This window comes from Plectrocnemia conspersa, unplaced genomic scaffold (genome assembly GCF_051122295.1).
Source record: "Plectrocnemia conspersa isolate PC_06_02 unplaced genomic scaffold, ASM5112229v1 ptg000011l, whole genome shotgun sequence".
Classification (NCBI taxonomy): Eukaryota; Metazoa; Arthropoda; class Insecta; order Trichoptera; family Polycentropodidae; genus Plectrocnemia; species Plectrocnemia conspersa.
Window position 1 is genome coordinate 16218272 of NW_028277175.1, and position 22561 is coordinate 16240832.

Here is a 22561-nt window from a genome sequence, read left to right on the forward strand (position 1 = left end):
AGAATATAATTAATCACCTCTTTTTGTATCCACGGAATTGTTAATTCAATATCATGTTTGTCGATTAATATAGCTCCTTTAATAAAGAAATCTATATAGCTCTGAAGTAGATTACCCTTGCTCTTTTCTAAATTGATTGTTATCATTAGCGAGAAAAATAGCTTATCTCTTTCAAAAATACCTGAATAACAATAAAATGAATACATATAGTCTGTAAAACCATTATATTTCACCTTTATATTATGTAGCATACCGGTACAACCAAATTCATATATATCATTAGTGAGCCTTTCTATTATGCTGTCTAATTTATCTTTGATTTCCACAAACTCAATCGCCTTACGGATCGATAATCTGAATATCTCTATATACGACGGTAAAGAGTATTGGTACATATTATTAACATGACACATGTCCAGTAATATGAAGAATAAAATTGCGCCTCTTATTGCTACCGTTCTGAATTCATTGCACAAAATATTGATTTCAGAACTCGTAATCTCAGCCAATTTCAATTTTTCTACTACCTTTAAAAACATATATAATATTAAAACCAAAATAAATGTATAATGAAAAGATGGAATAATTACATACTTCAGTAGCTTTAGTTTTTGTATCGTCGAGTGTAGAAACGAGATCAACATTATCGAGAATGTTTCCCGTAGTCATTGTTAGTTTCAACAGTAAAGAGTCTTCGAGGCTTCTCAGCAGACTTTTGTTTTCGAACGTAGTTTGGATCAGATCCTCGCGTTGATCTTCCAATTCTGGCGATTCACTGCACACTACAATTTTAAGAAGTTGTTCTTCGAGACACTGGAATTTGTAATAAATTAATATAATCGGTTTATCTTTTATGTAACGTATTCGATCCACAAACTTATCAATATCATACCAAAGTAGTCACTAGATAATTAATAAAGATCAATTTTGTGTACAGATTTGGATGAAACTGTGGATTCGTTAACTTTGTAGTCAGATAGAGTCTGAAATTTTGATCATATTCTACTTCGTTGCCGGATAGCATGATAAATTGCCGACCGTGATGTACTAAAAATGAATTACACATTATGGTTATTGTTTAACCTTTAACTGAAGTAACAAGCACCAACCTCTTATGTTCTTCTCGAAAAGCTGATCCAAAACAGGATTAATATTACTGGTCACATTTTGTATAAGAACAGGTTGACCATATTTTATTGCCAATTCTATCTTTTTAACATAATCCGAATCATTCAAAGTCATTACCTAAAATACAATTTTATTTTATGAATATTTATATATATTATACTTAAAAATATATTAAAATACTTTTATCGAATTCTTCATCTCTCTTTTCTTAATCCAATTAATGGCTTGTGATTGTGGATCTATACATATAGGAAAATGCTCCGAATATACAGTGAGAATACCATTTTGAATCGAAAACTCATCGGAAGGCAATCCTTCCGAAATCCATCTGCAAAACAACGTATCATTTAGTATCAGGGAAAGCCCAAAAACTCGTTTGTCTATACAATTATATACAAATACATTTACCCGCTAACTTCTACATCATTGGTGAGATTCAATTCTACTTTATAAGGCAATATGATTGGTATATTTCTTTGTTGTATATCATTTAACCAATCAACATAAATCATTTTTTCGCGGAATTCATATGTGAACGGTCCCAAATAAATGAAAAAAGCAGCGGACAGCAAACAACCGCCGAAAATTTTCGTCCTTTCTCCGTTGAGCGCTTTTAGCTCTTCCTGCCACCTTTTAATTGAATTTTTTTATTAGGTACAACTCTATAGCAACAGTATAACGACATATTTATTTACCTATTACGCTCTGAACTCAATCCAGCTAAGAGTTTATCTGCAGCTGTTAACCTTTTCATCATTGTATCAGTTACAGTTTTCAAATCTTGCTCGTTTTTCAAAGTCTCCTCGAAAGTGTCATTTAAAGTTTTGAGTTCCTCATCACCACTTGCAATTTGTACATTCAGTTGCTCCAAAAAACTCATAGCCTGTTAATAAAATTAACAAAAATATATAATAGTTCACAAAAAATCAAACGTCTTGTAATTACATCATTATATTCTTTCTCCAATTGTTCAACTTTATCCCGTTTAGGTTTAACTTCTTTAAACACTGCGCAGAAATCCAAAACGGCCAAAAGAAACTTCAACAAACCGTATCCGGCTTTACTAACATGTACCATTGTATCCATTTTTTTAATACCCTGAATCACATAAGCACGTTATATAATTGATTAAATTGTGTTTATAATATCATAGTTACTGTACCTTCATATGAGTCTTAATTTGCTTCACTTGATTTTGAGTAACCTTTTCATAGTCTAATTCCAATAAATGCCTTAAAAAACTCGGGTCGCTCATCATACCCTTTACTGTCTTCCAATTTATCTCTTGATAGCCTCGCATTATCAATATACACTCACCTACAATTTGGACATCCTCCGGAGGAGTTGCAAACGATCTATTATAAATTATGTTATTAAAAATGAATTTCATATTTTATTAATATTTTATGACCCTTTACCTAATTTCAGTTATATCTCCTTTTTCCAAAGATTCTAAGGCTAAGCGAGCAGCTTCTAAGGCTGGCATGGCAATAGTGAGTGCTTCTTCAGCTTCGGCTTTCTGTATCTTAATCATTTCATTTTTCTCTAACATTAGTTTATTATTTTCTGATGCTGATTTCATTTTTTCCTCCGTGCTCGATTTTGCTATGAAAAAAATAATTTGAATAATATTTATTTTCATGAAGATATAAATAAACAAAATAATAAAAATATATGTGAGGTCCACATAGTACGTCAGCACGCTATTCAATAGTCAAAGCCAAGAACAGGCAATATACGAGGTACAATTATGCAGCCGACAATAACATTCACAGAAACTGCTAATTATAGAGTCATTAAGTCATTAAGGAACCGCTGTAAACAAAATAATTGTATGATTGAAGACCTTTAAAGAATATATTGTTAGCGCCAAACTAGTACAAATGCCCTTGCAGAGACTAGAGCATACTAATTTCGTTTAGTAAAGACATGTGCGCATTCCTCAGCGAATTTTATTTCTAAAAACGCTAACAAAATAACTGTATAAGTTGAAAAGATTTCAAATAAAGAACATTGCAGCTATGACAATATCTGTTATGAGCAAACTCTATGCATTCACAATCAACAAATCGAAAAAATTTGCCTCTCGGCTGAGATTTTTAAAATAAAAAGTCATCCACCAAACCAGAAAGAACATTCAGGTTTTAGCAGTCGAGAAGCATTCAAGTAAGCTTGGAAAAATAAATTTAAAGTTACAAAGTTCTAACATTACTGTCACAAAGTTGTAATCATTACTATGTTAGCGACAGGTCGCTAACGTGGTCAACACACCAAGAACAATATATGTTTTTATTATACAAATAAATTATTTATTATATCTTTAAAGTATGAATAAAGTTTTTGATGTCCTCTATATAAATAATTTCAACGTTTTACACAAGATGAGTAGTTTATTCGTTGTAACGCATTACGATTAAGCTTGTAAATTGTAACAATAGATTTACAATATATAATGATTTACCTAGTCTGATCTTTTTAATCAACGAAGCACACTGTTCAGACTGTCCAGAAAGAGTGACTTTTTGTATTTCGAGGTCTTTATTGAGATTCAAAACCTCCATATTTGCATCATCTATTTTAGCAATTCCATCCTCAAATCTCTTACACTAAAATAAAATTTCAATTACAAATATTTTATAAAATTACACAATTATACCATTTATATCCAAATACAAACTTGTTCTAAAATATATTTATCTTTCGATTCCACAAACTTAAGAAAAATACTTATAAATTCAATGTAATGTCTAGGAGTCACATAGTTAAATCGCTTTAGCTGCATAAAATATTCGTTAGAATAATTCTTTACAGACTCATGTACGTGTATTAGATGTTGTATTATCGGTTGTTTGTATTGTTCAGGCAAACGCTCCACCTATAAAACAATTATTAGAATTGGGCTAATCGATTTGTGCAATATAAATATTTAATCGTACATCTGCTAAAAATATATTTGCTACTGCGAGCAATGCTTGTTGCGGCCATGGAAATAGCCAATTTATCGTCATATTGTTAACCAATCCCGGAAAACTACTGCATTGATTGCAAAGAGTGGCCCCCGGTGGTGTAACGTAAACGATGTGTAGCTTGTTGACGCACAATTTGCAAAAATAATCCCAAATGGAATTTCTGTAAATTTTTAATTAAAATAATTTAATTTAAAAATAGTATATATCATTATATATGTACCTTCCCAATGGCAATCCAGCTTTTACGACATCCTCTTCTAACATACTTATAATTCCGTCTTTTTCTTCATCAGTGTACAATGTAGAAATCATACCGTTAGCCAATATACTATTTAATAAATCCAAAAAACATTCATCGATGATCTGTAATTATAAAATATAACATAAATTCATTATTCGTTCACATACCTAATTTAAATGCTAACATACTTGAGTTGAAGATACAAGGAAAACAACATTTGACTTTGTAGTAATAAGTTGATTGTACAAAAGCTTCAAGTCTTCTTTAAAAGCTATTTCGTTGTAACCATGAGTTGTTGTAATTTCAAATAAAGTAGCTTCAGCAGCAAACGTTGCTAGTTTGACCATACTCTTTTTTCCACTACTGCCAAATCCAATCAGCATCATATGATTACGTTCCATTCTTAACACTCTATGAATCCTAGTTAAATTTTCTAAATAATCTTCGAACAGTACCAATGATACTTTTGCTACATTTTCGTTATAGTCTTCAAGTATCTTCAATTATATTGGTTAATTAATAATATCATACTTAAATAAATGTAGTGTATAAAAGCAATATCAGACATGTCACATTTGCATAGTTATGAATAAAATGTAATAATATTTATCTTTTTTGTTATTTTTTGGTTGATATGATAAATTTGACATACGTAAGAAAATAATATTTTTATTTAAATTTTAGTTTAAGAAATAACTCCCTATGATATTTACTTATGTATTTGCCTTAGAATTATACTAAACTTACCGAATTTTACTCGCATTTATTATATAATTATTATATAATAAAGAAGCTATATAAATGGAAATCTCTGATTTTGATTCTATACGCCAAATATAAGAAAGTACACAAATACCTCTTGAAATAAATAATATACAGCATCGTAATCTAATAGGTCTTCGTATAGTCGTGGCTCATGATTTAGAGCATTTCTGAAGTCTCCGAATAACAACGGATCCCTTAATACATACTCCTCAACAGTCAATTCTTTAGACTTGTCATCCAACATTTCCTCTTCAGTTCCTTCTTCGTCTGTTATTTCAATACCAGTATCGGTTATAATATCTGAATCTGAACCATGCATCGAAGTTGTTGACTTCCTCACTAATGAACATATATTAAAATATTTAATAGTACATGAGATTTATACAGTATAATTCACAAAGTCATAAGCTGGTCTGGAAGTATCGATTGAAATTATATATTTTATAAATCATTCTAAATTCAGTTCAAACGGATGTGTCCTATTTATGGTATTATTATTATTTATTAATTTTTTAATTTCTTTTTTCGAAGGCAAAAGCTGAATACGTTACAACGGGGTAAATCAGTACCAACTAGGTAAGTTAATCAGACACAAACAATACATAGTAAGTATAGCCACCAGAATGAAGGTCTGGGAATCGGTGATATCTATATTATTAATTAAAAACTATTATGTAATATATCTCATAATCAATAGATGTCACTTTGCAGCAGATCAGGTTTTTAATAAGAGCGAATTTTTATAAATATAAATTAGAGTTAGCTGTGGGGACCCGAACTCGTGGTCTAAGGGTCTGTGACTAAGCCTTACGGACTGTGCTATTCCGGCCTTATTTATTATATGAATTAATGTTACATAATATATTAATAAAATGCATTTAACATACTTGGTTCTGGTTCTACTTCGTTCACTGTAATTTCTTTTTCGCTAGAATCATCAGTAAAATATTTCATAATCATCGATGCCATGTGTTCTTTCAATAAAGTTTGATCCTTATATATAAAAAAGCGAGTAAGTTATTATATACATATAAAAACAATACTATTATAGGAGATAATATTAACATACGTCATTATTAATCAGTCGATCGCATATAACACGACAAAATTCATTACGCCAAGCTCTTATTATATATTTCGGTTCTGGATATAAATTTGGTTCCGTTAGACATAATCCCGATATAATACGAGAAAGATCTCGCAAATTATATATGTAATGAAACTTTGACGGAGTCGGTGGTAGTTCCAGTAAAATAATCTAAAAAAATAGTTTCATTTAGGAATATTGAATACAAATAGTCTACATACATACTCCGATTAAATAAGCATACTTTAAATAAGTCCAAAGTTATTTGTATAAGATTAGAAGCAGTCTCTTGTATGTCAATGGGGAAAATGCTCAAATGACCGTTCAAAATTGACAAATAGATATGATTTAGTGTTTCGTCCGAAGGAAATGTAAGATTGTAGATTAAAAATTTTGATATAAATCTAGGGTCTACGTCGTTTCTTCCACCGCCACTTTTTCCCATAGCCGATATGAAGTAAAGATCAGTTAGATTCTTCCATTGCAAGTCTTTTTCGCGATCATAAAATCCAGCTTTGTCAAAGAACAGCTTTAAAAACGCAATCGGTTGTTGAGTTCCATATTCATCGACCTAAAACATAAATCGCGTTTAATACCATTATTAGGGAGCTATAATACAAAAAAATAAATATACACCAATGGCATATTCATATCATCTATAAAAATAAGCAACTTCTTTCCCAAAGGAGGCCCGTAAATATTTTTCGTTCGTTTCTCTACAAGAGATTCAATATTCTTTTGAACGTCTATTGATGAGGTACGGGATGAAAAATTTAATCTTGCAACCAGCTGTATGAAAATATTATATTTGTGATAAATATTAATAAACAAGATTAAAATACAACCAAAATAATCTTACATAAGAGTCAGTGTCCAACTTTCTCAAAAAATTTGTTATATTTGCAGTTTTTGATGTACCTATGTCTCCAGTGAGCAGAATCGGTCGATTTGACTAAAACAATAATTATTTTTTATTTGATATTTTTAAGTATTATTTATGAGTATCGAGTAACATACATCTAACAATAATCTCATAAACCAATCTATCTGTATAGTATCAACTGTTGGCACCAATATATCCGAAAAAGATATCGCTCTATTATGTATGTAAGTGGGAATTAACCATTCCCAAGCATCCCAACATTGGTCTTTAACATTCAAGCAGTAATCATATAGAGTAGGATACAATTTTGGTAAATTTTCTGAAATATGTAACAAATTATGATTACTTTGATCATAGAAATCATATATTATTTATATTATTTCAATGGATAATTACTCAAATACTAAAATACAAAAATCATTTTTAAATGCTCATAAATTTTTCATAAGCTAATAATGACACATAAAAATTATTAAAAATATTTCAAGCTATTTTTAATCAATTATTGATTTCATAAAAATTATAGTAAACCAGGTTTTGACTGTATTTAAAGTAATTTTTATCAGTAAAAATAGTTAAAATAAGCGTGTGTTGTTTTTTTGCTGAACAAATCCAGGTGTTTTAATTGGCTACTGTGAATATTACAATGGTGATTTGACTTTTGAGTAGTATATAGATTAAAGGGCTTGAATTTAACTTCTTAATTTTTTTTTATATGGAGCTATAGATATGAGCACATAAAAAATGTTCTTAGGTCACTGAGTTTCATCTGCTAAATGTACGTACGTGTTGTCGCTCTCTTCTCGAATGTATCATCTATGCCCATCATTGAACAAGTACTTTTTACATATTCATCAAATAGTGGTCTGTGATCTTTAATGATGGTGGCGCCAAGTGAATAATATAAACTAATAATAAAAGCGCACTGTATTAAGTCATCGTCATACTTCTCACCATTCTTAATGTCCGGTATCAATGCGTCTATTAGACAACATAGTTGTATCACCTGGAATATTGTATTCAATTATTATTACCACACAAACAATCTATAAATGATGAGCTACCTTACCAAATTTAATGGTGATTGTTCTATTATCATTTTCAAAGGTTTCTGTTGTTGTGTACCAAAATTTCCAAAATAAATATAAGCAATAGCACCAGGGACGTATACTTCGAACAAGTTTTTGAATAAATTCATTTCATCTTTGCTTGTCCGCCTTTTAAGCCATCTGTTCCAGTACGGAGAGTAACCAAAGGCATTTGGATCGACATATATCATTCCAGCTCTCGAAACTGTTGCCGGAGAAGCGTACGTTAAATTTCCAACCTTTTGGTACAGACAATAGTATTATAGTAATCGAGGCGATAAACATATATATTAATTAATAACAAATAATAACTTCGAATAATAAAGCACAGTTCGAAGCAAGTCTGATACGTTCGCCATTCGCTAACGTTAAAAGCTTATTATCATCCATAACTGAATTTAAATTTTCTATCCAGAGAGCATCAACATCGCCGTCGAATAGTAAATAGTGTTTTTCTGGTTTTTGTGATGGTTTATTCATTTTGCGGAAAATCATTGAGAATAATCCGTCCGTCCATTCTCGAGTTGTGGAGTTTTGTACGCCGTACAATTCAGAAACGGTAATCGCCTAAAAACATGGTATTATGTATTACTTAAGTAAAATTTAAACTGAAAAATATTCAAAAATATAAACTAAAACATATATAAATAATAAATAAAAAATATACAAAAACATTAACCTTTGGATTAATTGTGATCAGATTTGTCGGTAAACCGATGAAATTTTCGGCTTCAACTAATAACTCCACAATTGTAGTTTTTCCACCACCAGTTGGTCCAACTAACATATTACAATGTTGGGTAATCATTGTTTTATTTAGTTGATAAATTTTTTCAATCTATACAAAAAAAAAACGTATAACCACTATTTCATTGATAATAGAAATATAATTTTAAAAATGGTATTCTTTACTTGATTATTCAATATTTCAAAGTCTTTACGTTTCATAATTTCCTCGATGGCTCCGACTAAAACTGTATTTGCATCTTTTGGATATTCAAATCCAGGAAAGATGTCTTTAACCAAATTCAAGAATAACGGTGTGTCTTCCATAATGAATTTTGGCTGATTTATATTCCTTTAAAGATACATATACTACTCAATAATTCGTATATAAACTGACTATTTTAAGTATCCAATAATAACAATAAAAGCATAGACGGCTATAAATGTGGATACTACTAAAGTACAAATGTGCCGGTATAATGATAAATATTATTATGAGTAAATTACCTCAAGGCTTTCATTATCACTTCACTTTCAGATTCGTCTGGGACTTCCCTTTTTATAATTCCTGACATTCTCAACAAAGCGATCAATGCACGTAATCCCCAATCATAATGGGACTGTTTAGATAGTTGGTCTTGAGCCAATTTGTACAAGACGGTTATCTTCTTTGCTAGCACCTTAATTAAATCAAATACATTCATTGTCATTTATTAAATTTATCTTAATAATTTTCATCTTCATACCTTTGCTTCTAAAAATCCATCCGAATAAAGGGAGATCTGACAAATTATCTCAAAATCAGGCACAATACACATCACCGGACGAAACAACGTTTTGATAGTCTCTGGCAATTCTGTACGTCCAGCATAACCGGGATTCATTGTTATAAATATTCCGACATTACACTTAATTTCAAGCTCGACACCTAAAAACTATAAATTAAGATGAATTATTTTTTTGCTTATAATGACTGGATGTTCAATAAGCATTACATCGAATGTTTTCAACTTCATAATCAGAGCACTTCGTATGCACTGAAGTTGTGTAGATATAACGCTAAGCATCGATATATCGATTCGATTGAATTCGTCAAAGCAGCCCCAAGCTCCGCAAGTACAAAGGCCAGCAAATGTTTGTCCGACAGCTTGAAACGTCATGCTCTCCCCGCAATTTGTAACTACACACAGTAGACCTAAAGCTTTAGCCAGATCCTTTGTAGTCTCCGTTTTACCGGTTCCGGCCGGACCTATAAAAATACAATTTTAATGTTATCAATAAATTAATTTAAATTTTATTAAACTATAAGAGTATAAATAAATGATAACCTGCAGGTGCACCCCCTAAGTGCATAGTTAGTGCTTGAGTGCAGGTTAGATATATACGATCCGTTAGAGGCGTAATAACCAATCGACCATTCAGACCCATATATTCATATCCATAATCGAAAGATCCTATGGTATTTCAATGCAATAAGAAATTACCTATGTACTTAAAAGGGTTATAATTATTTTTCAGTAACCTGTGCATTGTTGTATTTGAAGATTGTCAATTGCCTTCAACCAATAAAATCTAAGTTGGCTTTCCCACTCAAAATCTTGACTATCGATGACATGTTTCATTACAAAGCTTTCTACGATGTCTCTTGCATGCACATCAATGGTTATCATGGTTTTTATTTTTTTGAAATCATTTGGTGACAATTCTAAAAATATAATACAAAAACATAAAAGTCATTAAAAAATATGTATATTCATTTTGTATAAACTTTAATGTTAATTGTGAATCAACATACCCTTTCTCACTCCGTATACTAAATTTTCTAAGTTAGTATTAAGTGAATTTAAAAAGTTTTTCATTGCATTATGTTCCCCTTTATTTAGTTTAGCAAAGGAGTTCTCCGTTTCAATAGTCCACCAAACAATGTTTGCAGCTAAACAAACCATTCCATGGTTTTTGATGATCCATTCATTTCTAAAATATAAATTTGTATACATACATTTTAAAAATAAAATACTAAGCAACTACTATAACCATACAAACCTGTTTCTATGTTCGGTCTTGCCATAATCGTATATACATTTTTTGGTCAAATATCTATTAGAAACTTTCATTTCATTTACAACATCGTTCATCCAATTTTCTATACGACCGTTTAATAATATATCCTGCTGAAATTCTAGCACCTAAACATAAGATGCGTTATTATTAAGATTAAATATAAAAATAATATCATTGTAGATACCTCATTTTCACTCGATACCATTCCGATAGCAATGGGTATATCATCATCATTATTTAATATTTGCAATTCTTTTATGTTATCAAACATCTTAAAGCACAATTTAATTTAATAAAAACATATATATTATAAATGTACCACTTTAACTTTATTGGAATAGGCCTAATGCGTTACAGCGGTGATATTATTAATATATTGTATGTAATAATATTTAATACCTTATTTATGTGTTCCTGTACTGCTGTCGGTTCACTACTTCCAAGAATAGATAGCAATTCATCAGTAGATATGAAGAAAAACCGAGGAAACATTTGTCTCTTCAAATCGATGTAGTCTATTAGAGACTTTTGACAATTGTCTAACTCGTTGCTTATTTTTTTCAATTTTTCTAATCTTCCAGTAACCAAACAACAGTGAACAACATTATTTTGATTTGCCACATTGTCCATAATCTACAATAAATGTATTTTGAGTGACATTTTGATATATACAAAGGTTCAAATAAATTTATTATTATTCACTTCTATAAACTCTGCATCCACACTATCAAACTTATTTGTTTCTTTAGGAAGTTGAGTTCTAATTTCGGTGCCGACAAAGATACTTTCTAAATACATCCATTTTTGTTGGGTACTTAGCCATTGTTCTACAACCTCGTTAATTTTTGAGAGGTTTTTGTCCCATTTTTTAACTTTTGGCTTAAAAGGTCCTATGAATCTGCATAATAAAAAAATATTATCAATATTCATACAAAATCAATAATTCAATTAAAATTAATTAAATACCTGGATGTACCCATTCTTTGTAAATTCATAAAATGATCTTCTAATGTGGTGATCATCTCCTCACACGAGAGCAAAGTATAACCGCGCAATGTATCATTGTGCACGTGTTGGCTTATGTTAAACTTTATGTTTGTCCAGAAATTTTCAATTTCCATAATATCCCTTTCAATGGTCAATTCCTTGCAGAAAAATATTTATTTTTAAATTTTTAATTAATAAGATAACTAACTTACATACTTTAATTGCACTGTTGACAATTTCCTCCACAATTTCTTGATGATCATGTAGCTCCAAAGAAAACATGTTCCCTAATGTAAATTGCTCGTCCGATATCTCGAAAGTTTTACCCGTTTGCTTCATTAACTCTTCCCAGTGCCTATCTCTGATTGCTTCATTCTTCAACGATTCCATTAATGGAATCATGTTTTTAAATTGATCTATCCTTTTATTCAACGCTGCCCCACAAGGCGTTGTTCTGGTGGTTCTAGTCAATTTTCTGAAAAACAAATGGTTTCAATACACATTTAGGAATTATATTTTCCATATCGCACAATAGTATGCAGTTTATTATTTTCAGGTAATACTGTCTCATTATGCCCCACTATCGAAATAACACTAGCTCAATAAACGCCACTTAGATATATTTAACATGATCACAATTATATTTGGACTTGCGTTTTACAATCTTTTGCCTACAAAAACTCCTTGTAGAAGAAACCACTGCATTTCAACACGGAGTTACACCATTTTGATCGGATACTATTTTGTAATCATGCACTTAAGTACATACTATAACTGTCTTGATTTTCTTCAAAATGTAATTTTCAATTAAGCAACAATTGCGGAATTATAAGAACAACAATTTTCTTCACATATAACATAATTATTAAATGTATCTACCTACCTAAATACATTTCTGAATCTTTCGCATCCTTCTATTAATATGTTAGTATTGAGTTCCATCCAAGTTATTTTGGACCATGTCTCCATTTCTTGGTTCATATCAGTATAAATCTTGTAAATCAGCTCTAACTGATCGTAATTGTCTTTAGCTTCGATGAATTCTGCATAATCTGCCAAAGGGTTATCGAACAATCTCTCTGCACTGCATAAAATACTTTTCTGAGCTTCTATATGATCAAACAGAGCTTTGTATTCCTAAAAAATTAATTCAATGAATACACGTCCTAAAAAAACATTTCAAAATAATAAATATCACCTTCATCAAAATGAGGCCTCTTTCGAAGTCGTGTTCGACACTACCAGGTCCTTTTTCTTTAAATTTTTCAACAAAACTATCCACGTATAATGTGAAGTCTTTCACCTTTTCCAAAGTGATTCTTGAAAAATTATCTTTTATCACGTCTAACTTCTCCAATCGGAACAGAGAGGAAAGGTACAAATTGTGCCACTCAGATTTTAACATTTGAGCACGATTAACATCTTCTTCCTTTAGCTAAAAACCTCAATATTGTGAGATTTATTTTTAATTAAATGAAATAAAAATATTTTACCTTGATATTGTGGCTTTTGAGCATGAAAAATACTTCATGAATCGAATTATACATTACTTCCATGCTGATCGTAGTCTTTTTAATCTGACTAACCGTCAACATGACCAATTTGAAGTCGTTAATGCCCTTGATTCGTTGGTTTAGGTTTTTACGAAGTCGCTGTAATAAAAAAGCATTAATACACACAAAATGATATTGAATATTATATTAGATATGCACATTTATGATATTGAACAATGCATAAGTCTTCTCTTTTGTTGACACAATAAGACATTCACCCAGAATCGTCTTCCATTGTAAGGCATGATCTTGTATTTGTACAATAAGTGGTTGTAAGTTGATCTGAATCGATCCAATTCCCATGAATTTTGAATGATCGTTCAGATCGCCGACAATGTTTTCAAAAAACGACAATCTCTCGTCAAATTTGACTATCTCCGAATACTTCTGAGTGTATTCTTCGCAAGACGACTGCTTATCATAAGACCATAAAGATTTAAACTTTGACCATCTAAAAATGAACAATGAACAGTTAATATTATTTTAAAGGCACTGCCAAATTTAAGCAATGTTACTTTTTAATGTAAGTTTGTGAATTAGTAGCCGCATTATTTGTTGTATTTAATAACATCGACAATACTTCGCTAATATTAGCATCTTCAATTATGTCAGAATAAAAACTATTTTTATCTGGTTCTGCCGAATCGATACACGTTCCTTTAATCCATTTGGGGAAACATTTGAATCTAGAGATAAATTATAAAAGCTTTATTAAAATGTATATGTACATACAAATAATTAAAAAAGTCTATATACCTGATTATGAAATCGTTTATGTCATTCAATAATATATTGTTAATTTCTTGCAAAGATGGATTGATAGAAACTTCTGAAGCTTGAAGTATTGCATCGATTTGAAAGACACAATCGTCACATTTCAAGATTTCGGTAAACTCTTGTATGTTTTGAATACAAATCCTATTTTTGGAACAAATATTTTCAATAAACATTTATAATTATATATATGTAAATCATGTTTTTGATAAATACTGTATAAATGTTTTATATATTTTCATTTCCCAATGATTGTAAACGTCAATCATTATATGCGATCTTCCCGTTTCCTTTCCGAGCACAATATATTCCAGTTTTTTAAGAATAGGTCCTATTTTTTTATAAACGCTCTTCATTTTGTTAATCTCTTCTGTTCTCATGCTTTCCATTTTTTCAAAAAACAACTTGAACAAGAGTTTGAGAACATTAATAAAAATGAATGCATAATGAATAACATTTCATTTTTACTTTACCTCGCATGGATACCGAGGAGAGTTATTATTCGATTCATTGCCTTTTAAGGCTGGTGTTATGATTGGAAATAAGTTGAAGTTCAGCAATTCTTCTAATATGCTCTGCAGCTCATCGTTGATCATTGCAACTTGATTGCATATCGATTGCAGTACATGCATTCCTAAAAAATAATTTTGAATTACTACATAAATAATAATAACAAAAATATTACATTACCTGCAATGCAATCGTTATAATATTCCATAATGATCAAAGAAGTCCAAGTGATTCTTTTGGAACCGGGATATATTTTCATCTCAACTTTGTATAGGTGCCGTCTCAAAATTTTAATTTCAAACGGCGTAAGTGTATTCAAGATTTCATTATAACTTTTTATCACACCGTTGAGGGATTCATATTCGCTGTTAAAACGATCTTTTTGCATTGCAAAAAATTTCACATTTGTCGGTAATTTGAAGCCTAAAAAACAAGAATTCTTAATAAACTGAGCATTAATACTGCATAGTACAATAAGTATAAATAAAACCTAAGCGTTCCATTAAGATTATTTCTTCAAACAATTGGAATAATTCTTGCTTAAAGTTGACTCTGTATTCTAGATTGGAGTCGGACAATAATTTACAATCTTCAACTGCCTTTGCCTTTATTTGAACATTGTTTTTCTGTCGAAAATTATAAAAAATATTTAATTTCTAAGGAATTGTTTCATACATCTTATTATCAAAAACTTACATTTATATTTTTAGGAATTTTAATTTTAGAGCCTGTAAAAATTCATAATTTAATAAATGATGTGAAAAAACATAAAGCAAAATAAAAGCTAACCTCTTTTAGTTTTCTTCTTTTCTTTTTCAATTTCACTCAGAGAAGAGTGTGCATTATCATTATCAATATCTATTTTGTAAACATAATTTATCAATAAAAAATAAAAAATAAATTATAGTAAATAAAACCTACATACCTTCACCACAATTATTTTTTGGTACAGTTTTGAGGAGATTGTCTTGTAAAATGTCTTTTATGTCCTTTTGAGCTTCTTTTAGCCAAGAATTATAATATTTTGTTTTCTCACTTATGACTTCAGTACTAAAAGATTTTAGCTGCGATTGAGCAATAATCATCTTAGGAGAATCTTCTAATTCTTGTACCTTCAATGTAATACTTATTTAATTTAAAACATTCAATAGTTTTTTTTAATCAGTTTCAAAACTTCAAAGGATGACAAAATGACACAATTAAATTTACACCTAGCAGAATGTATTCCTTACAACCGTTTTTCTCATTCTTACTACGTTTTGTGGTGACTAGGTGACACTTTCCTCTAATAGCTAACACTTCATATTAGGATTGTATTTTGACTAGGAATATTACCATGATGATCTACAATAAAATATCTGCAATGTGAAATGCTACGATAGAGCTCGGTGTTGCACAGTCCACGGCTTCGTGGTTACTAAATTGACACTGAACAAACAACCAAATGAACAGATCGCACCCCCTCCACTCCCTCATCTGACTAAGTACAGACTGTCCCAAAATCGTCCAGTTCATCTGCTTTATTAAGCTTGGTTGAGACTCGCAATAGACCACAGCAAATCAAAATGCACATGCAAAATGCATGGTTCATAGTTCCACAAACTTACAGATCCGATTTGTGAAGTATTAAACCTCAATTCTATATACGCACTATGATTACCTTGTTAAAATTATTCCATGACTTTCTTATCTTTGCGTGAATCGAATGAAACCAGTAAATGGCGCCAGAAATTGGTGGATGATTACGTAGCAACGGTGGAGTATTTTTATGCACCTTAAATATATTTAAAAAAATTTAATTATTGTGTATAAAATTAAAATAATACATCAACATATATTACTTGAAACAGATAGTCCATTTCTGCTATTTCATTAATAAACTTTTCCCAAATGTAGTCAAATTTAGTCGCGAACAGATTATGTATAGACGGTCTAGTTTGAAAGTTAACAAACTTTAACAACATGTTTACAGCGTCTTCAGAAGATCTATGTATACATACATAATCGACATATAAAAATTCCATCATAAACTATAATATAATAGTAAATGTATAATTTTATTAATCTTTACCTTAAGCTGTCGAATGTTGAATCGATAAAAAAGTGTGTCTTTCGTTCCATAACACTGACTTCTTTATAGAAATCGTTCATTATAACATCAAAGTTTTCTTTGTTATCGACGATGAAAATATTGAAATCGACCGTCTTGATGGGTTGAATCAGTTGGTACAGTTTATCAATGAATTCTTCAACGTCGCTTTGATTTTCTGTAACCATTTTAAGCTCGGGACCGAATATATTTTGGAAATCGATCAGCACCTGAATCGTCAGAATTTAATATATTTGTGTGTATCAGGCGCGGGTGGTGAGATACTTACCCTCTCGATCGCTCATGTGTTAAGTGACGAGAGTGAGTGAGATATAAGAGCAGGCGGTCCGCATGCCCTTATCTCTCATTCACTCTCGTCACTTAACAAGCAAGCGATCGAAAGGGAAAGTATTTCACCGCCTGCCCCTAGTGTGTATACAGCTTTAATTATTAAAATACTACCTGCGCAACGTTGGACAGATTATCACAAACGTTTGCCAAATAGTCAGTTCTGTGAAAAAGCTTTTTCTTATCAAACTCCCACCTCTCTATCATACCAGACTCTTCAATAAATTTTCTTGTTTTCATGTAACACTCCTTCCATTTAATCATCATTATCTTTCCATCATTAGCCAATCGGTGTATATCTTTGAAAGGCTTGCTAAAAAATCATATTATAGTATATAGTTTAAAAAACATTTAATATAATCAATTGATTAAAATATTATATAAAAAAATGTGCATTATTAGTCATTAAATATTATTCTAAAATGATTTTCATTTGTTATATATGTATGTATATGTCTGAGAATGAAATTTTATTATTATATCAAAACCAAGATAAAAAACAATCGAGATAACAACCAATGGCGTCATGAAGCAACCAAAACGGATAGAGTAATGACCGATCATGTACCCTAACACTGATCTCTATTTGGTTGTTTTTATTTATCTGGTTTTAATATAACTTTTCTTACATTAAACTTGTAAATTAACATTTTTTAAATTTTAATAGACATAGATGCTTATTCGCTTTGTATTTCTACGCATATTGTAAGAAACCATTAAAAATGTATACGTATAATATTGATTCCGGTTGTCAATAATGAAATACTTACGTAAATATTGATTCGACTGCTAATAACACTTCAATTTTTTTACACAAGCAATTGGCAATGTTTTCCAATAGAAGCAACATTCTATCGTCGCTGGAATAATACTTTGATAGCAACCATAGTATACTTATTCCATGCATCATACTACTGAGATTACTTCCGACCGTTTTCAAGTCATAGCTATTAGTAACGATCTAAAATAAATTAAATCAAATCATTAATAATACAAAATAAAAGTTAAAGCTTTAAATACCTGAAAGTATCGCAATGACGTGAGCATCAATTTCAACGTTTCCTTCGAAGTTTTGTATGCGTCTAACAGCTTTTCTTCCTTTTCTGTGAACGTTTTCACAATCGGCGAGTTTACCGAGTTCAAAGCGCTGAGAATCTTTCTAATGTTATCGTTTTGTAAATACTCGACCAGTTTTGATATTATGGAGTTGTAACTCATCCAAAATTCATATTCTTTTAAAGGTCCATCTTCAAGCGCGTTCTTAATTTAACATTTAACATACAATAAATATAATTACCGCTTATATATATTTTTTTAAATTGTGTCTAGTTATGTAAAAAGCAACCATCCTAACATAATTAAGAAAAAAATACTTTTATTTGCATTTGGCTGCTATTAACGATATATTGTTATTGGTAAACTTTGTTGATAATCTTTGAATTACCTTCTCATACAAAAGTGTGATGCTTAATATAATGGGAATACTAAGTATAATTAGCAATACAATAATATATCGTTTCATGGCAACTATCGTTGTAAGGGCGTGGCTTTATCTGTTTGCTTGTTAACAAATGGAAACTATGGAATTGGCTGATTTTTGCAAAACTATTTATATTAAGATTACATGAGAGTCATCGACGTTTGACGTTATATAGGCACACCAGCTTTTAACGGCGCTCTCTAATAATTTAATATTCTCACTGTTCTTAATAAGTGCATCTGCATGTACGTTTTTATCATATATTTCAGGAATATTTGGAATTTGAAGCTGTATTTCACATTCGTTGCTTTCATTAAATCTATAATATTATTAGTTATTGTTAGATTTTATTATTATATACACAATATTTTAAAATAACTTACTTCTCAATAGAATTTATAAAAGAAATTAAATAACCTAATACTTGATTGATTATAATGTCGTTAACCTAAAACAAATATTTAAATTTAACATATGATCTGATATCTATGTGAATAATTTAATATGTGTGTTAAATTAAATCACTTACTTCTACTTTTCTATCTTTGAAATATAAATCCATTACATTTGTTATATCATGTATATGTTGATTGTTAGATTTCAATCTAAAAGCATAAGATATAATATATTAAATAAACATGGATATCCGCATATAATGTATGAAATAATTAATATTAAAATAATGGTTTGAAACTAGGATAAATCTATTTACTAATAATTTTAATATTTTTTTATGATCATAGATGTCTACATTTGTTTAGAAATAATTTAATCTCATATTTATGGTAGATCTATATATTATAACATACTTCCTGATTTTATAAAATAAAATAATAAAATAGCAATGCATATATATTCTTAATTTTGAATTTTGGATAATAAATATTGAAAATTTTAAATTTATTTATACAGTTTTTATCTACATCACGTTTATTTTGCAAATTTTATGATATTAGAAAAATATAAATATTTATTACCTAGTTTCAACTGAATTTTTATTAATCACTTGTTGATAATACGAAGCTTGATAATATATCTTTCGATTTTCATAATCGTTGCCTGTCTCTAGCGGTTTATGTTTAATTTCCTTTACATTACTTTCAATCAGCACACTATCACATTTTAAAACGTATTTCTGACATTTTATCATTTCTAAGTAAGCCTGAAAAATTCAGTACAAAAATTGTTTGAGTACAAATTAATTTGTTATATTTGAGTAATAAAAAATGTTACCAGTTTTAAAACATTCAGCATTGATTTCAAAAAGAGTCCCTGACACGAACCCAAAAGGAAATAATCAGGCATGGTGTAGTTAGCGTGATCGTCTGAAAGTGGCACAGGAACAGAAGATTCCGTTGTGCGTATTATATAAATATATTTGGAGTCCAACATCGAACTGTCCATATTGGTGTATCCGAAAGTAATGGTTAGTTTTGGATACTTGACCATCATTGGAACGAAACGCTGAAAAAATTATAATTGTTTTTTCAGCAAAGAGTCCTAATTTCTATCGTTATAAATTGAAATAAACCTTCATTGTGTAATATTCTATTGTGCCATCGATTTCAGGATCTAGCACTGGAGCTATAAATATAATTTTCAAAGATATAGGTATAAAAATATGGTTTTTAAACTTAAATGACTAACGTTCTTTTGAAGAAGACATTTGGGTGTCTGTTTTTTTATAGGCAGATTCTTCTGTAACAAAGTTTTCTTTTACAGTTTCTTCATATTCAGCATTATCAGCATCGTCTAAAACAGTTTCGGGCTCGATCGCCAAAGCATCTGAATTTAAACAAATAGTTGTTAAAAAGTATCAAATCAAAAATATATAATATAAAATATTTTATGTTATTGCGAATTAATTATTTTATTAATATGAATTTTAGAACACTTGATGTATTAATATTCTCAGACTTTTAAATTAAAATAAATAATTTGTTTTAATTAATAATAAAATATTCATAATTTGTAAACTTAAACTATTGCTTGTAATTTGTAAGCTGACTTTATAAATTACAAATTTTTGCTAGGTTTATTAGTAGTTTTAAAACTAAATTAAGGTATATGTTTTATTTATGAAATAAAATGAGCTAATGAATGAAGTTCAGATATTTATTTGTTTAATACCTCTGATAATAAACGAAAATGCGAGCAAATATCAATTTTATATTCAAAATTTACGGGTAATTATGAATTCTAAACGTATACTGAACGTGAGTTAGAGATAAGCGTTCATTATAAGATTCCTGTTCCTCGATTAGTATATATGAGCAACTTTAAAGAATTTGGAAGCCTTGGAACGCTTCGGTATAGGGTCTACAAACTATTTATGCAAATGAAAAAAAATACACACAAACAAATTGACAATTTACCAATATATGTATTTAATTTATAGATGAAAGTTACAAAAAATCTTATTCTGCAGCTAATTAAAACTTCAAATATTTTTAGATTCACTTTGATTATTAAAAAAAAATGCTTTTCACAATACATACTAAACGTATTATATTTACATAGTCTTTCTTGTAAAAATGAAAATATTTTCCCCACTATTTCCTTTTTTAATTAATAATGAATTTTTTTATTTACTTGCTGAGTATAAATGCAGCAGAAAACGATAGTTTTTCCAAAGTTTCGCCACTAAGGTCTTTAAACGGCTCTTCTTATGGAAGTTTTATTAATGCATAATGATAATGAAAGTAACTAATATTATTATAAAAACCTTTTTTGTTTTCATTCTTTTCCCTTTTCTTTTCCGATTCTACACTTTTTGTGGTACTCTTTTTCTTGCCCTTTACTAGCCTTTTATCTTTCTTCTTTGACGACTGCGCGGTCAAATGAACAGCTACATTTTCTTTAGAAAATAGCACTTAATCATAATTAAAACCACTCAAAATTTTCGTAAGCAAATTAAATTAAAACAGCAAGCAGCAAAAATGTTTAAATTCGTGTTATGTAAATAGATTAATATCGATATTTCTTATTCAGGAAAATAGCAATTTGTGAATAAAATATCTCAATCTTTCGCGTTCCCTGGGTCGACATATCTTTACGGTAAAAGACAGGTAAATGTAACATACTTAATAATTTCGCACTTCACATCAGAATAAATATTGAATTTTGCTTAATAAAAATTAAAAGTTTGAGGTCCACGAGTCTATGTATTATATATAATATATTTAAAATGTATTTACATTATTTTTAATAAAATATAATTATTATTCATTTTTATATATTTTTTAATTAATTATAAACGATACTAATAAAAAATGTGCTAGTATGTAAGTAATAATAATTATATAAAAACCTTTTTTGTTTTTTCCTTTACTTTTATCCTTTCCCTTTTTCTTATCCGTTTCCTTTTCCTTCGTAGCACCCTTTTCCTTGCCCTTTGCTTTCCCTTTGCCTTTCTTCTTCGACGACTGCGGCGGCGTAGGAGATTTGAACGTGGGAGGAACAATTCCTTTGACAAAAAAAAATGAATTCAAAATATTTTTGTATTAATGTCTTGTTATAATCATGCATTACTCACTCCATTCAGTAATTTCCTTTTCCACCTCTATCAACTTATCGAAGTATGTTCTTCGCACGTATATAATCCTGTTTTCGAAGGTGTCTTCGAAATCGCGGCTCGTGGCGTTGACGAAGCGCGACATTTTATCGTTCAATTCGCCATCGTTGGCTTCCAGAGAGTTTTCGAATAGATCAAAATTGCCCAATCCTAGGCAGGATAAAACCCTTCGCCCTATCCATCTCGCCCTGTTATCCATGTTCGCGTCCTACGATCCGGAAAAAAATCGAGTGTCCTGGAACGCTTTGTGTTATTTTGTCATAGCAACGAGGTGTGTGTTGTTTTCAATTTAATAAAT

At 29.9% G+C, this 22561-nt stretch overlaps 1 protein-coding gene across 2 annotated transcripts in view; it reads right to left on the reverse strand.

Annotated features, from left to right (window-relative positions):
* Nucleotides 1–22561, reverse strand: part of Dhc98D (Dynein heavy chain at 89D) — a 33799-nt gene that overhangs the window by 5055 nt on the left and 6183 nt on the right. Inside the window, exons 3-71 of one of the 2 annotated variants that reach the window (XM_088196286.1) lie at nucleotides 22225–22498; nucleotides 22000–22155; nucleotides 21415–21546; nucleotides 20337–20474; nucleotides 20221–20273; nucleotides 19923–20153; nucleotides 19667–19851; nucleotides 19219–19294; nucleotides 19073–19137; nucleotides 18834–19008; nucleotides 18230–18469; nucleotides 17980–18170; nucleotides 17324–17522; nucleotides 16844–17091; nucleotides 16614–16758; nucleotides 16433–16546; nucleotides 15698–15884; nucleotides 15562–15630; nucleotides 15469–15500; nucleotides 15263–15398; nucleotides 14953–15195; nucleotides 14736–14896; nucleotides 14479–14666; nucleotides 14245–14406; nucleotides 14004–14174; nucleotides 13648–13939; nucleotides 13429–13587; nucleotides 13134–13370; nucleotides 12819–13072; nucleotides 12152–12410; nucleotides 11915–12093; nucleotides 11651–11846; nucleotides 11348–11581; nucleotides 11133–11219; nucleotides 10931–11073; nucleotides 10683–10861; nucleotides 10410–10592; nucleotides 10216–10341; nucleotides 9883–10136; nucleotides 9634–9822; nucleotides 9395–9567; nucleotides 9074–9239; nucleotides 8841–8999; nucleotides 8474–8728; nucleotides 8143–8400; nucleotides 7860–8079; nucleotides 7208–7392; nucleotides 7050–7142; nucleotides 6827–6979; nucleotides 6435–6761; nucleotides 6173–6361; nucleotides 5991–6096; nucleotides 5195–5442; nucleotides 4527–4835; nucleotides 4318–4460; nucleotides 4065–4257; nucleotides 3806–4003; nucleotides 3590–3734; nucleotides 2547–2733; nucleotides 2291–2483; nucleotides 2074–2226; nucleotides 1824–2011; nucleotides 1537–1758; nucleotides 1309–1456; nucleotides 1110–1245; nucleotides 893–1047; nucleotides 595–813; nucleotides 254–527; nucleotides 18–181 (exon numbers count right to left, since the gene is read on the reverse strand). In XM_088196286.1, the coding sequence (XP_088052412.1) occupies nucleotides 18–181; nucleotides 254–527; nucleotides 595–813; nucleotides 893–1047; nucleotides 1110–1245; nucleotides 1309–1456; nucleotides 1537–1758; nucleotides 1824–2011; nucleotides 2074–2226; nucleotides 2291–2483; nucleotides 2547–2733; nucleotides 3590–3734; nucleotides 3806–4003; nucleotides 4065–4257; nucleotides 4318–4460; nucleotides 4527–4835; nucleotides 5195–5442; nucleotides 5991–6096; nucleotides 6173–6361; nucleotides 6435–6761; nucleotides 6827–6979; nucleotides 7050–7142; nucleotides 7208–7392; nucleotides 7860–8079; nucleotides 8143–8400; nucleotides 8474–8728; nucleotides 8841–8999; nucleotides 9074–9239; nucleotides 9395–9567; nucleotides 9634–9822; nucleotides 9883–10136; nucleotides 10216–10341; nucleotides 10410–10592; nucleotides 10683–10861; nucleotides 10931–11073; nucleotides 11133–11219; nucleotides 11348–11581; nucleotides 11651–11846; nucleotides 11915–12093; nucleotides 12152–12410; nucleotides 12819–13072; nucleotides 13134–13370; nucleotides 13429–13587; nucleotides 13648–13939; nucleotides 14004–14174; nucleotides 14245–14406; nucleotides 14479–14666; nucleotides 14736–14896; nucleotides 14953–15195; nucleotides 15263–15398; nucleotides 15469–15500; nucleotides 15562–15630; nucleotides 15698–15884; nucleotides 16433–16546; nucleotides 16614–16758; nucleotides 16844–17091; nucleotides 17324–17522; nucleotides 17980–18170; nucleotides 18230–18469; nucleotides 18834–19008; nucleotides 19073–19137; nucleotides 19219–19294; nucleotides 19667–19851; nucleotides 19923–20153; nucleotides 20221–20273; nucleotides 20337–20474; nucleotides 21415–21546; nucleotides 22000–22155; nucleotides 22225–22462 (12465 nt within the window). In that variant the 5' untranslated portion in view covers nucleotides 22463–22498. The remainder of the gene's footprint in view (nucleotides 1–17; nucleotides 182–253; nucleotides 528–594; nucleotides 814–892; nucleotides 1048–1109; nucleotides 1246–1308; nucleotides 1457–1536; nucleotides 1759–1823; nucleotides 2012–2073; nucleotides 2227–2290; nucleotides 2484–2546; nucleotides 2734–3589; nucleotides 3735–3805; nucleotides 4004–4064; nucleotides 4258–4317; nucleotides 4461–4526; nucleotides 4836–5194; nucleotides 5443–5990; nucleotides 6097–6172; nucleotides 6362–6434; nucleotides 6762–6826; nucleotides 6980–7049; nucleotides 7143–7207; nucleotides 7393–7859; nucleotides 8080–8142; nucleotides 8401–8473; nucleotides 8729–8840; nucleotides 9000–9073; nucleotides 9240–9394; nucleotides 9568–9633; nucleotides 9823–9882; nucleotides 10137–10215; nucleotides 10342–10409; nucleotides 10593–10682; nucleotides 10862–10930; nucleotides 11074–11132; nucleotides 11220–11347; nucleotides 11582–11650; nucleotides 11847–11914; nucleotides 12094–12151; nucleotides 12411–12818; nucleotides 13073–13133; nucleotides 13371–13428; nucleotides 13588–13647; nucleotides 13940–14003; nucleotides 14175–14244; nucleotides 14407–14478; nucleotides 14667–14735; nucleotides 14897–14952; nucleotides 15196–15262; nucleotides 15399–15468; nucleotides 15501–15561; nucleotides 15631–15697; nucleotides 15885–16432; nucleotides 16547–16613; nucleotides 16759–16843; nucleotides 17092–17323; nucleotides 17523–17979; nucleotides 18171–18229; nucleotides 18470–18833; nucleotides 19009–19072; nucleotides 19138–19218; nucleotides 19295–19666; nucleotides 19852–19922; nucleotides 20154–20220; nucleotides 20274–20336; nucleotides 20475–21414; nucleotides 21547–21999; nucleotides 22156–22224; nucleotides 22499–22561) is intronic. The other variant, XM_088196287.1, reaches the window with a different exon arrangement.